Source organism: Chionomys nivalis, chromosome 12 (genome assembly GCF_950005125.1).
Source record: "Chionomys nivalis chromosome 12, mChiNiv1.1, whole genome shotgun sequence".
Taxonomy (NCBI): Eukaryota; Metazoa; Chordata; class Mammalia; order Rodentia; family Cricetidae; genus Chionomys; species Chionomys nivalis.
In genome coordinates, this window is record NC_080097.1 from 52,275,326 (window position 1) to 52,290,692 (window position 15,367).

The 15,367-nt window shown below is 45.0% G+C and overlaps 1 protein-coding gene across 1 annotated transcript in view; it reads right to left on the bottom strand.

The window, feature by feature from the left end:
- Mipep (mitochondrial intermediate peptidase) overlaps nt 1-15,367 on the bottom strand; it is a 121,711-nt gene that overhangs the window by 92,274 nt on the left and 14,070 nt on the right. Inside the window, exons 6-10 of the mRNA XM_057786191.1 lie at nt 12,458-12,640; nt 11,778-11,934; nt 7,171-7,219; nt 5,253-5,313; nt 117-169 (exon numbers count right to left, since the gene is read on the bottom strand). Coding sequence (XP_057642174.1) covers nt 117-169; nt 5,253-5,313; nt 7,171-7,219; nt 11,778-11,934; nt 12,458-12,640 — 503 coding nt within the window. The remainder of the gene's footprint in view (nt 1-116; nt 170-5,252; nt 5,314-7,170; nt 7,220-11,777; nt 11,935-12,457; nt 12,641-15,367) is intronic.

Here is a 15,367-nt window from a genome sequence, read left to right on the forward strand (position 1 = left end):
ATCTCGGGGAAGGCAGCTGTGTGATAGGCACCTGAGCAGCTGAGTCACCAGTGCACCGAGTGCTCAGGACATTAACTCCCGTCTCCCTTCCCGCAGGGGTCTTTAGGGAAGCTTACCTCTCTGCACGAATCACACCGCTGTAGTAGGGGGCGTCCCAGGGCATTAGTTCCTGAAAGGGAATGGTTCACTGTCAGCAGAGCTGTTCACTAGCTCATTATTTTTTATCAGAAACCTGGTCAGTTTATAAAAGATAAACCAGTTATTTTTAACATTTATGAGAAAAAAGAATTTAAAAACAATGGCATGGCACATTTTGAATTCTCTGTATTCAAAACATAGAAGGGTACAAATAAGGCACAACCCAAAATCTGGGGCAAAGGTAAATGGCATTCGAAAGTGTAATCAACAAAAGTCAACATTAATGGGTTAAACCAGCCAGAATCAAAGTTTTCTCAAAGCATATCCCAGATATGAATCCATACACTACAGGTAGTAAAATGAGATAAGTGTGCTTTGTAAAGCTAAACAAGAAGGTTGGGGTATGGCCCCAAAATTAGAGCAGTAATTTAAAATGTAAATGAGGCAGAAACAACTCCAGTCTCGGCAAAGAAACTGTCTTAAGGAGGTGGTAAAAGAACAGCCCATGGGGGCTCAGGCTTTCAATCCCGCCCTCAGAGGCTGGGCAGAACTCCGAATTTGAAGGTCCTGAGCTAAAAAGTCAAATTCTATCTCAAAAAAAGAAAAAAATAATAATAGAAGCACTAACAGTGCTGTGGTAGCCAGTGCAGGATGCTGAAAGCCACCAGGGGTCAAGTTACCAGACTGCATGCTGCAGGAGGGTGAGGATCCTTCCACATTGGTCCTGCCTGTGCACAGAGCCTGCTGCATGGCGGTCACTCACTGAGTCAACAGCACCTCCCACACAGGCACAACACCTGGCTCTGGTAAGGGTTCAGCATGCCAGCTGTCCTGTGGCTCTCCCCCTTCCAAGTTTCAGCTCGGTACTTCCCCTGAGAGAGTAGGTGCTCCTTCCCACATGGCACGATGGCACTTTGGGCACAGCATGTGTGGCGATGTAAAAGTACAAATTCATGGTCTCTCTTCCAAGAGCCCCTGAAGGGTAGGGACGGTATTCCTGACTCGGTTCCCAGCTCCAGCACCTCCAGCCGATGACCACGCACCATATGTAGATGGCATAAGCAGACATCGGCCATAGTAGAGGAGATGGTATAGGAAGGCAAAGAGGCTTGCGAGAGCACAGCATACTATCACAGGATGGGGATGGGGAGAGCTTGGTAACAGTGCTTGCTATGAAAGAGTAAGGACCTGAATTCACTCCCCAGAACACACGTAAAGAGCGAGTGTAGTAGTGCATGCTTGTGATCCCACTGGGAAAGAGAAGTCAGGAAGATGCCTAAGGCTGAGGCTGGCCAGCCAGCTTGGCTGAACCACTGAGCAACCCTCTCTCAAAAAACAAGATGAACAGTTCAAAAGAAATGACACGTGAGGTTGACCACTGGCTTCCACACAAGTACACACGCACCCTTTCACATAGCTCACCCAAAACCACAGCCCAGAAGAAAGGTGTTTTCTAAATAAACAAAGAAAAAATAAAAAAGAACTCATAAAATTCATTATACGCCTAAGGCACAGCATCAGCTCTAAGAAGTTTCAGATCAAGGGCTGGGCTCAGGGCTGTTTTGGAGGAAGAAAAGCCCAAAAGTCTGGAGACGGCAGCAGTTAATCAAGGTGAGAAAGGAGAGGCCTTCCTGTGGCACCAAGAGTGGCTGGAAGCTCCCTCCCACAGCATATCCAAGGGACGGGCACATAACGACCAGCAAGAGCTGACGAACAAAGAACGCGGGGCAGAAGTGAGCGAGGACAGCCATGCCACCCCGGGTGTAGGGGAGAAGGACAGCCCTCAGCGAGGACAGCCATGCCACCCCGGGTGTAGGGGAGAAGGACAGCGCCTGAGCGAGGACAGCCATGCTGCCCTGGATACAGGAGGCAGGCCAGATCCTGAGTGGCTGGGGAAAACACGGGAAGACATCAGTAGTGCAATGACAAGGGCAGCAGTTGGTGAAGGGTTTTAAACAGAGTGACAAAACCAGATGTGTGCTTTAAGGGACCATGGCAATCTAGTCACTTATTGGTTCATTCACTCAGAGTTCAGGTAAGTGCATAGTACCTGCTCTGCCCACACTGGGCTAAGCGTACTAAACCCAGTACTGAGGTGGTTTCAAAGAAATGACCCCCAAAGTGGCACTATTAGGAGGTGTGGCCTTGTTGGAGTAGGTGTGGTCTTATTGGAGGAAGTGTGTCACTGTGGAGGCGGGCTTTGAGGTGTCATATATGCTCAAACCACACTCAGTGGAACAGACTACTTCCTGTTGCCTCAGTCAAGATGTAAGGACTTTCAGCTCCAGCACCACGTCTGCCTGCACACGGCCATGTCTCACCATGATGACAATGAACTAAACCTCTGAAAGGTAAGCCACCCCAATTAAATGTTTTTCCTTTATAAGAGTTGCCATGGTCACGGTGTCTCTTCATAGCAAGAGAAACCCTAACTAAGACAAGTATACTTTTGAGGGGAGTAGAACAACTGTAATGAGCTAGCCAAGATTGTGGTCATGAGCATGGGAAGGGGAGGGGAGGATAAGGCTCTTGAGGTAAGCTGCAGGAACAATAGGAGTGGGAACCACTTCCAGGGCACAATGAAACTCAAGAACAGGCCTCAACCAGGTTTAGATTGGTATGTGGGGCTGAGTTCTGTGGTGATGCTTCAGGTCAGGAACTAAACTTCAGGAACCAGTAGTGAGTGCAGCTGGCAGCTGGAGCAGCAGGCTGAGCAGTGGTCCCACTGGCCAGAACGGAGCCTCCTGAGAAGATCAGGACTTCACCAGTATTTGCGCAGCTACCTGCATCCATCAGCCATACAAAAATGTTGAGGGGGAAGGTGCAAGGTACATCAGCTTTGACTGAATTAGCTTTCTTTAAGAGATTTTTAATTCTTTGGATTCTGATCTGAAATCCTACGTGGCTGTGCCCACCACTGCACAGATGTAGATGACTGACGTTAGCTGCCAGGTCAGATACAGCCATAGCAAGATCCCAGATGGCTGCTACCCTAAGTCTATCCAGCCCAGCAATGTATCATCTCTTTCTTAGTGGGTAAGGCGGGAAACTGTCATCGTTCTCAAGTCTACAAGGCTCCTTTCTTTATATTTCCCTGGGTACAGCCCTGACAGGTACTATCAAGTTGAGACTCACCAACACTAACACCTACCAAAGAATGTTGCAGACAACTGCAGAAAGCCTGTGGTTCCTTTGAGCCACATGGACAAGGATCCTAATGTCTGCAACCCTATCACTTCAGAACATCCCAAGTGCCTGGGCAACATTCTGGTCACAAGGACACTTGCTCTACACTATGAGATCATATGACCTTATGACTGAAAATAACACATAGAGATAATGGGATGTTAATTTTCCAACCCTGTGTCATAACTTAGCTCAAAGGCTCTTGGTCATCTGTCTTTTCCACAAAATACCACCAGATTGATGATATTCTGTTGACTGGTTCAAGTGAGCAGGAGGTAGCAACAATTTTGGACTTGTTGGTAATGAATATGCACATCAGAGGATGGGAAATAAACCCAACCAAAATTGAAGGGCCTTCTACCTCAGTGAAATTCTCAGGAGCCCAGTGGTGTGGGGCATGCAGAGACATTCCTTCCAAGGCGAAGGATAATTACTGCACCCGGGCCCTCCAACCACCAAGAAAGGACACAAAGCTTAGCGGGCCTGATTAGGTTCTGGAGACACACGTTCCTCACCTGGATAATGTTACTCTGGCCCATACACCAAGAGATCCGTAACCACACCAGCTGTGAGTGGGGCCTCGAGAAGGTCCGGGCCAATGTGCACCACCTGCTCTACCACTTGGACCATATGATACAGCAAGCGCTGGAGGTATGAGGTTCCAACTGCCACCTGCTAATCAAGCCTCCATTCAGCTTTATCAAAGGCCACCTTGAGATGGGAAGCTGACTTGATGTAGAACACAAGGAAGTGCTTCACAAATACATTTCTGTTAATATATATATTCATAAATGTACACACACACCAACTAATTGATAAAAATGCTGAGTTTCTAGGTAACCTCAAATTAGGATCTATATATGAAATACTTCAATACCAAATTCACTAAGAAAGACCAACATTAAAAAGACTACAGAGACTTCCAGGAAATCCTAAGAAATCCCAGAAACAACAATATGTACCCAGGTATGTAATGGAGGCATGACAATTATGGGAGTAACCAAGTGTTCCTGACTGGATCTGAGGCCATGCCACAGCAGCGCATGTCTGGTACTGTAACCTAATTAGTCAGAAGCCATGTCTGCAGAAGTCACAGGCCCTATGGCAGAACCTACTATGGTTACTAAACAGAAACAATATCAAACCACACTCTACACATTATGTTTATATGCATGGACTAGCACTGCCCTCAGCCTCTATTGGAAGCTTCTGCTTACAGCAGCTGATAATTACTGCAGAGACTCCTCAGTGGTCAAAGTGCTGAGAGAAAGTGATTGCTGGATGTTCGGCCTCCAATGGAACATCTATACAGCCCTTCTCCAAGGCTTGGGACATCGTGGAAGGGGGCTGGCTGGAAGGAATGTAAAGCAAGGGGTGCTGTAAACGCTGTCTTTCTGACATGACTGTTTGCTGCGCCCATGAACTCACAGCAACAGTGGCTTTTCCTGCACAAGACTTGCCCAGGAGTGGGCCCATCCATATTCCTTCATATTGATGAAGATGACTTCATGTTGATGACTGATGAGGGGCTAATAAGGCCCCACCTCTCCCTAACGAGCTACAGGCAATTAATGGGTGCTGGGGGAGGAGAGGAGCCATATTCTCCTGGCACGCTGCCCTGGCTGAAGTAAATAAATAACCCACCACCCGTGCTCATATGGGCACCCTAGTCGGGTGCGGTGGAACACATACACAAAAGACGTGAGGAGGACTTGATGGGAAAGGAAGGGGTTTGGTGGGAAGGAATAAGAGACTAATGGGGAAGGGAAAAATGATCAAATTACTTATACATATATATAAAACTGCAAAGAACAAATTAAAAATTTGAAAATAAAACTTTAAAATAAAGGTTCTAGAATAAAGAAATAATGCTTTTAGTTGAAATTGTGTTTACATTACTTTAAAAAAATCCAACTTATTTAACTTACAGAATTTTGAGGATTTAGTTTCATCTTCATGTCTCTCATCATCTCAAAATCTTTTGCAGCTCTGCAAAACAAGTCTATTGTTACTTAAGAAAAAAATTAGTAACTGCAATAAGAATAACTCTATAACCTTTCCAACAGTCATAATAAAATTAGGTCTGTCTTACCACAAAAGCAAACTGTGTTAACCTAACTTTTACTCAAGTGTCATATGCAACTACATAGATCTAATGTCAACACAAATTCCACCTTACGCACATGTGGATACAAGCCTTGAAAGTACTAAAGCTTGGGAAGCAAAACCAAGTAAAGATTCATCAGCAGACTCTAAAAGTCTCTAAACTAGCACCCAAAATGCAGGAAACTAACAAGTTCCTCTCTATAAAACATCCATATGGGTTATATGCACAACTGCTAGTCATCACTTTTCCCTACAGAAAAACTCTAGGCAGTAACAGGAAGTGTCTTTTAGAATCAACATGCATACATACACACACATATAAAACTACAAACTTATGAAGGTATATTTGCTGAAAATACAATCTATAGCTATACATAAACGGAGACCCTTTCATGCAACAGTGAGAAAACTAAGACACTTCTTAATTGACGTTTCCTCAACACTGGCAGTAAAAGATGTTAGAAGGGACAAAGCTGAGCCAAATTAAAAAGGGACTCAAAAGCACAAATTTAAAATCCTAACAGATGGGCCTGGAGAAGTGGCTCTGGAGGTCTAGAGCATGTACGTACGATCCCTCCAGAGGATCTGGGTTCAGTTCCCAGCACCCAACAGCTACTCACATCAGATCTGAGGCCCTCTGCTGGCCTCCACAGACACCAGGCATGCACACAGTGCACACACATATATGCAGATGAAACACTCAGCACATAAAATAAACCATTTTTAAAAATCCCAAACAGAAATCTGAGCACACATAATATGTTCCTATGATCAAAAATGGCAAAAGAAGCTACACTGCATTGTGAGGCAGATAAGGGGCCACCTTTGCCTGGGTTCCCAAACCATGGCATACCTCTTCCTGGAACCCTTCTCCAAGTGCTGGAAGAGAGCCCACTGAGGACAGGGACTTAAGGTAAGGGACCGGAAGGAAGGACAGAGAGAACAGCAAGGTACAAATGAGACCACCACGGGGTGTGGGGCAGAAAGGAAAATGCAGCTTGGCATTAAAAACCCCAAAGCAGAGAATCTTTAAAAAAAAGAAATCCAAATCCAGGAGACCCACTGCATCCAGGCTCCCCTGAGACATCCAGGCCCCAAAAGACATGTGACACTGTGAGTGTGTCATAATTAGGGGACAGTTTAAGACAAATGCTTTCAAGAACACTTTGGAAAGGCGGTTAAATAGGTATGAATGAGGGGTTGTTAAAGGAAGTGGGTCAACAAGGAGAACTAGCTAAGTTGTTGAGACTGGTATCTTAGGGGAGGCTGCTCTCAACATCTTTTCAAAAAGGGACAACCCCTCACTAAAAGACCTAACATTAAGCTTACATTCTTAGTAAATTACTTATTAATTTTTAAAACAAATTTAACTGCAGAAATTGGAGAGACACCTCAGAAGGTGCACAAGGGTGAGGAGCAGAGTTTGGATCCCCAGGACCCACATGCATGCCAAGCAGACATTTAAGAGGAGATGCAGTGTCCCTGGAGCAAGCTGGTAGCTAGACTACCCGAACTGGCAAGCCTGGGTTCAAGTGAGACAACGTGTCTCAGTGCATAAGGAAGAGAGTGAGAGAAGAGGGCACCTGTCATCAACTTCAAGTCTCCACATGCACATGTGTGTTTGTGTACCTGCATACACAAACACATACTTGGTTTTGCACACATACAAACATACATGTACTCACACCACACTCTCAAGCTGACTGCACAACTAAAATAGTAAATACAATACCAACTAACCTTTCCGAGAGTTTGTCAGATAGTTTCTCAAGGAACTGCATGACAGTCTCTAAAGATGAAATCCAAAAGAAAATAACTTCAATTATGTGAAATCACATGGATATACATGTCAAAATTGTACTGTGAGGGTCATCACACATCTAGTTTCCCCAGAGAGATGATTTGGGTAGGCAGAGTAGCCTCCATATGCTTGGAATTATTTCTGACACTGATTATCTCGTGTAAAAAAACAAATTAAACTTACGGAGTACTTATCCAAAGCCTCAGATTACACCCAATGTTAAGAGCATTAATGGAAAGCAAAAGGGAAAAAAATTCCCATCCAAATGTATGGAAAGTGTCAGAGACATATGAAATTACTAAATTTCAGGATGGCTAGAATCTGGCTTGGTCCTAAAAACCAGGGCATGCCAGTAATCTCAGCTCACGTGATACTGTGATACTGCGGCAGGAGTCAAGGTCAGCCCAGTCCAGCTTCAAAGGGAGGCCTTGTCTCAAAATTGCTCAACAGCCCTAGCCACCAGGGAAATGAAAATCTACACTGAAATTCCATCCCCACTCTAATCAGAATGGCTGTTATTAGAAAAACAAACACACACACACACACAAAAAAAAAAAAAAACCCAACAGATTCTGGCAAGGATGGGCAGGGAGGAGTCTCTGTTCACTGCCAGTGGCAATGTAATGTACAGCTACTCTAGAAATCAGTGGAGGGACCTCAGAACCTGAAGGGACCACCTTACTGCCCAACCACCAGCCCTGTGTGCTGCCCAAAGGACTCAGTCAGTGTGCCACAGCAACGATCACCCACTCACAGCAGCCAAATCACAGAACAGTCCAGAACTGCCAGGCTGTCCATCAACAGATGAAACAATAATGTTCCGTGTATGTGTGTGTGTGTGTGTGTTTGTGTGTGTGTGTGAGAGAAAGTGTGTCGTTTTCAGGAATCTGGATCAAACTAGAGATTGTCATTTAAAAGTTTTAGCTTATTCCTTGAGAGTTTCACACATTCAGAACGCATTTTGATCATAGCCAAGAGTAAGGGGATGCGCAGTAGGGGAAAAGGATGAGAGAGGACAATGGAGAGCGAAAAGGGTCAAAGTTCACGGTGTATTTAAACAAAAATGAGGCCCTAAAACCCATCACCATATAATGTTCGCTAACAAAAATATAAATAATATCAGTACAGTGTAGAAAAACGGTTCACCAAAAACTCAACTTTAAAAAGCATAGTTTCCCTTGGCCACTTTTGCCATTTACAGACAATGTAAAACCCTACTAGGTACCGACCCCAAGCAGCACTACCCAAGGCCCTGTAGGCAGACTCTGGTACTAACTGCAGCTCTTCAGCCAGGGCAGCACAGCGAGGCTCCAGGAGAACAAGAGTAAACCCGCCTTTCCCACGGGAGTGTCCCGTGTCCCATGGCGCCTTCTGCCCCCAAACGCCTTGCAGTGCTTTTATGTGTGTTTCAGTCAGCCACAAACATCGCCTTTTTCAGATGTTTTTCCAGATCATTTTTTCCAGATGATTTTCTCTATGGGTTTAATTTGTTGCCCTCTCTTGAAGCTATCTCCTTTCCGAGTGAAATGAAACGCTAAGCAGGGAGTGGGGTTAACCTAAACCACAGCCGCAGTTCCTTGCCCTGTCATCTTTAGAAGTCTCAGATTCGGTCTCGTGTGCCAAGCCAACTGCGTCAGAAACTGAAAGGAGACAAAAGTCTGCATCTGAACCTCTTCCCATCACCCAGCTACCACAGACAGCAGTTCCAAGTAAATCTCTACATATGCATCTGACTTCCACACCGCCATGCTTTACTCGGTTGCCCATTTTGTTTTTCTGGTGATACGCAAAGAATCTGGAAACATATACTAAAAGGACTACGAGGATACGGAGGGGTCAGGGAAGTGCCTGCCATGTGGGCATGAGGACCAGTGGTCCAGCCTCCAAAATCCATGGGAGAAAAACAAACAGCTGTAGGAGCACTGGCTGATAACCCCAACCCTGGGAAGGTGCAGACATGCTGTTCCCTGGGGCTTCCTGCTCACAGCCAAAGCCAAATGGTGAAGTCTAGGATCGGGGAGAGATCATGTCTCAAAAAAAAAAAAGGTGGAAAGGTGGAAAGCAACTGAGGAAGGTACCCAACATCTCTACCTCAGCCCCACACATACATATGCACACACGTGAACACGCGCGCGCGCGCGCGCACACACACACACATTACTGGATGTGAAACTCCCTAAAAGTAAACCCAATGCTCGCTCACTACATGGTTGCCTCTAATTGAGTCACCAAATGGACAGCCAGAGTAACCTCACTTCTCTCCTGCGTGGCTCTCAGTGAAGACTCGCCACTCCTTCAATATCATCACCATCCTGAAACTCACGCACCATCTGATCACCTTCTAAAATTCCATGGTGCTGTTGCCTGTACTAACCGTCTGGCAGTAAGCCTTAAGTCTTTAAGGACACAGGTCACACTGCACATGACTGCCAACCACTTGCTTGCCACTGGGGGATCTGGTGAACGACTGAGTCCAGTGAACCCTAATAAACCCAACTGTGCCAAGGGCTAGTCCCCAGTCCTCTCCACACTGACCGGCGGCCACAGGGCTCTCCTCAGGCCTCTCCAAGTGGCTTCCTGAAGGACACATTGCGTCCTTTCCTTCTTACTTGCTGTCCCACTCCTCCCCAAAGCACTGTGGCTCTTGCGCACAGCCTGAACCCAGAGCAGCCCAGAGCCAGCCGTTCCTTACAGTGTACTCTCTCAGTGACCTTATACAGCCCCAAGCCTTTAAGGAAATATTTCAACTTAATCATCTCAGAGTCCTTGGCCCCCATAGCCATGTATCTACAGTGGCCACTCTTTTAAAAATTCATTTTATCATTTATTATTATTATTATTACTATTTTATGTTCATTGGTGTAAGAGTCAGGTGCCCTGAAACTGGAGTTACAGACAGTTGTGAGCTGCCATATGGGTGTTGGGAATTGAACTCAGGACCTCTGGAAGAGCAGCCAGTGCTCTTTACCACTGAGCCATCTTTCCAGCCCCCCACAGTGGCCACTTTCAAGATAACAGCATCTTGACTGTATCTTGAATCAAAGCAGGCTCCTGATTCCCACTGGTGAGGAGTTAAATGACATATAATACAGTAACAATAAGTAACATTCTAATAATATTATTTTATACAGTATAAAAGTAAAAATACTACATTTTAACCCCACTGATAGAACAGTACCTACAAAAAACACAAAATAAAACCGAGCGTTGTAGCACACTCCTGCAGTCTGCCTCTAGGCAGGTAGAGGCGGGAGGATCAGGAATTCAAGGTCATTCTCAACAGTTTGAAACTCAAAAACAGAAAATAAAAAATACAAAATAAATATATATGTAATATATATAATTCATACAACATCAATTTAGAAATTAGGTTATATGAAACCAGTCAAGAGCTGACTTAGATAAGCTTGGTGACCGAGAAGATGCCTAGCATGTGTGAGGCCCTGAGTTCCATAATGGGCAGAAAAAAGTAAATAAAAATAAAAGTAAGTGCTTTAAAGGTTCAAGGGCAAAGTCCAAGGAAAGCAGAAAGAGCACATCAGTTTTGGAAATTTATCATGGAAGAGGTCTGGGGCTCAGCCCTGAAAAGCTGCAAATCTGAGCAAGGGCACCCAGGCCAGGAGTGTGCCAGGTTGAGGGAAGAGACTGTATAGGGAAGAGTGAGAAAAACGTAAAGAGCTTTAAGGTAAGAAGGAGCGTGTTGGGAAAAGAGGGGATACACAGGAAGGCTGGGAACTCCTCTACAGGTCTTTCCCAGGGCTCCCTCTTTCTACAACAGCATGTGTGCGCGCTGTGCAGGAAACTGTGCAGTCCTCCCCTCCCTCTCCAGAACACCTCCAAAGTGCACCTAGACTCTAAGGGCTCCACCATCTTCGGCACCCTGCTGATGATTCACTACCTCAATTATCAAATGCTAAGATGCCTCTGAAAAGCTCATCTGTATTCCCATCACTCCCTGTGCCTGACATTCTTTCCTAGGTACCTTAGCCCAGCGCAAGGTCAGTTTGTCCAATCCCACTTCCCTGCTCACCTAGTAGGGACCTTCCTGCACAGGACTGGGCTTGGTTATGACATCACCCCTCATCCTCTCACTCCCAACTAATCTGAGGACACTGGGCCGAGTCAGAATAAAATTAGTTTAAATGAACAAGTGAAAAATTAGATTTGACTTGCTCTCAGCACCTACACACAATATAGGGCAAATTACTAACTCTAAAGATAAGTTCTATTAAATGGTTCTCTAATGTATTAAAAGCAAGACACTGTTGGACATGGTAGTTCATGCTATAATTCCAGCATCTAGGAAGCTCAGGCAAGATCTTGAGTTCAAAGATAGGCTGGGCTTCAAAGCAAATGTCGTGTGTGTGTGTGTGTGTGTGTGTGTGTGTGTGTGTGTGTGTGTATTTAAATTCAAAAGTTCTGGGCTGGGAGCATAGTGCCCTGGGATGGCTCTCCAGCACTGTCGATCCACCCACCCACCCACTTAGGAGAAATGCTGTTTCCTCCAAGTCCTATTTGTTCTTAGAAGTTGGATAAATGGACTCACCTGGAGTCTGAGCTATGGTTCCCTGGAGGGCTCTGTGGGAAAATGTAGGATAACCTACTAAGTTTGCCAGAAGATCTCTGCTGCTTAGCAATTCTTCTAGACATTTCAACTGACCAGCATTGGGATAAAGAAAAATTTTATAAGCAGCTTCCCGAACCTGTAGTTAGAGAGGGAGAGGGAAAGAAGAGAAAGTCAAAGATAATAGCATGGCTCAAAATCCTACACAACCCCCACCCAGGCCAATACTCCCAGGTTTCCCAGAGCTAGTCATGGCTTCCCAAGGAAAGGAACAGTCACACCGGGTCTAGAGTGCTTTATACAGTGCTCTTATGAGATACAGCTGCACATGGGGCAGGGCTCTGGGAGGTCAATTTGCCAATGCTTCTGTTTCTGTGCCAGAAAGCACTTCTCGCCCTAAAAGTGACTACGATGTGACCTTAAAGGTCACTAGTCAATGAATTCCTTGAGAGACATGAATTTTAACTGCTTCCCATATTCAAAGCATTTGTGGAATTAACTGTGGCACAAATTAAATTTTCAGAGCTACTTAGTAATGCAACAGCAACAACACTTAAGTCTATAATAACAGGTTCCTAATGATTACGGAGATGAAACGGCAGTAATACACATCTATTGGTGTTCAGACGGGAGCTGAACAACAAGCAATGGAGAACTCCTACCAAGTCATCCGAGGCTTCTGCATGTAGACCGCCAATGACAACGTAACTCCCATCGCGGGCAAAGTGGTGCCGAATGTGCTCTGGCAAGAGATGCTTCTGTATCTTGTTGGGAAAGTTGGTTCCCATAAGAAAGGCACTGCTCAAATCCAGGATCTTAACATTGAGATCCACTGCTCTTCTGCGCTACAAGTGGGAGGAAAGGTATTTAAAAGTGATGTAAATTAGCATTTCACAAATAGTCAATAATGGGAGGAAATCAACATCTGAATTGTTGATACAGAACACTTTAGTGTAATCCTCTGCCCTCCAAAACCTTCATTAAGTCAGTCAACACCAGTTACACCTGGTTACACCTCTTCAGTAGCGCTTTTATAGTATTTGTGAAATAAAGAAAATTAAGTATTTGAAAAGTAGATTACAAAGGTGTTGAATCTTACAAGACTAGACTAAAAGGCAGAGGGGGAAGGGAAATGAGAAACAGTTCTTCACAAAACAGTAGTAACACCTGAGAGGTTCAGTTCAGAGGCTCTGACTCACACACATATCCTACAGAATGACAGCAACAGAGTCCTTTACAGCAGACTCAAGAAGGGCACAGGGTATATGCCTGCTATGCTAGCCTCAGGACGCTATGGCAAGAGGACCACTGGCTCAGGCTTGCGCAGATCCTGCCTCAAAATAGGATAGATAGATAGATAGACAGACAGACAGACAGACAGACAGACAGACAGACAAGAGGCAGGCAGAGGCCTGTGGGGCAGAGCTGCACTCTACACTAGGTCCCTAGTGTGTGGTACATGGACCAGTTCCTCACAGTCAAGAATAACAAGGCTGGGGCTGGGGCTGGGGCTGGGGCTGGCACCGGCATGTAAGCTCCAGAGCACGTCTCCAGAGCACAATCTCCATGGAGGAGTTTCTGTAGGCCCACGGTCAAAAGAGTTGCCTCAAAAAGAAAACTTTTCGAGAGTCTCGTGCAACCCCGGCTGGCTATACAGCTGAGGATAACCTAAGCCTCAGATCCTCCTGCCTCCATCTATGCGCAGATCCCAGCCCCAGGGAACGTGGGAGTACAAGCTTTGCTCCATCATCCTTGGTTTATGCAGTGCTGAGGACTGAACGCGGGGGCTCGTGCACGTCAGGCAAGCGCTCTCTCTACCTGCCGAGTCTCATTCCCAGCATGCACCACAAATATTTGAAGACGAAATATAAACTATACCCTATGGAATCTCTGAGGTCTATTAGAGGAAAAACAAGTCAGGCTGAAGACTGGCTTATGGTGGACTCCAGGTAATCTTAGAACCCACCTTTAAAAAACTACTAAGCATCCCTAGTTTTTTTCAGACACATCTGTAAGATGTATTTGGCAAGAAGCTGAAAAGGACTGGGGTGGTGTATCTCAGCCGAGTGCTTGTCTGCCACACACAGAACCCTAAGCTTGGTCCTCAGCACTGCACAAACTGGATGAGTGCAATCCCAGCACACAGGAAATGGAAACCAGAAGATTAGAAGTCCAATGTCAGGGCTGGAGAGATGGCTCAGAGGTTAAGAGTACTGACTGCTCTTCAGGAGGTCCTGAGTTCAATTCCCAGCAACCACATGGTGGCTCACAACCATCTGTAATGAAATCTGGTGCCCTCTGCTGGCCTGCAGGCATACATGCAGACGTACTGTACACATAATAAATAAAAATAAATCTTTAAAAAAAAAAAAAAAGAAGTCCAATGTCAGCCTCAGCGACATAGTGATTCCATGCCACTCTGGGCTACATGAGACCCTGTCTCAAAAAAAAAAAAAAAAAAAAAAAAAAAGAATAATAATAAGAAGAAAGTTGAAAATAAGTAAACCAGGTATGGTGATACACACATATAATCTCAGCACTGGCGAATGCTAAGGCACGCATTTTGAATGTTCAAAAGTCAGCCTGGACTATATTGCAAGTTTAATGCCAGTCCGGGTTATATAACAAGACTCCTGTCTCAAAAAAAAAGTAAATGTAAAATAATAACCTAAACTTTTCAATATAGAAAAGACAAACTTCACTGGGAAATACAGGTTTCCCGCACCTCCAATGCCTTCTTAGTCCAGACTTCTCTTGCAGCAATGTATTACCATCTAGTGGTCGTCAGTGGAATAGCAAAAATGATGAACAACATCTAAAAATTTAGCTCTAAAATTTTTCCCAGAGCTCTTTTGTAAATAAATAAAAATAAAGCACACTGTAATAAAATTAGTCATCCCTCAAATTTTATCAAGTGCTAAAACCTCTGGAAAATGAAATATAGTTGACTTTCTGACTCCAGCGCTCTTTCGAGCGTATCATTTCATCATTCCCAAACAGCGCAGGGATCGGACTCCAAGCACCCTGCGATACTACTAGAGACACCTGGAGCCACAGGTAAGCTATTCACAGGAAACTAAGGCAGGAGAAGTGCTTGAGCCCACAAGTTCAAAACCAGTTCACACAAGTGATCCCAGCACTCAGGAGTCTGAAGCAGGAGGATCATCACAAATTCAAGGCCAGCTTGGGCTACAAAATGGATACAGTGTCTGAGAAAAAAAAAAATGAAGAAGAGGGAGAGACAAACAGAAAGATAAAGACCTGTCTATCAGATGTGGAATATAATTGTTCCTTGGTATTGACTGGTGCCAAAATCCCCCTACCTGAGACAGCAATACCCACAGTTCGTCCGTCTGCATTTGCATGGAGCCTAGGCACCTCCTTCCATCAACTTTGGAGCATCGCTCAATCACACAGGAAGCATAAACCAATATAAAGGCCAGGTGAGAGCACAAAAGTATTGTTTAGAAAAGTCTCCTCTCAGTCCCATGCAGACACATCTTTTCCTGAATGTCCTTAATCTGAAGTTGGTTGATCCAGATGGAGAAGTCTCAGCCATGGAAGACTGGCTG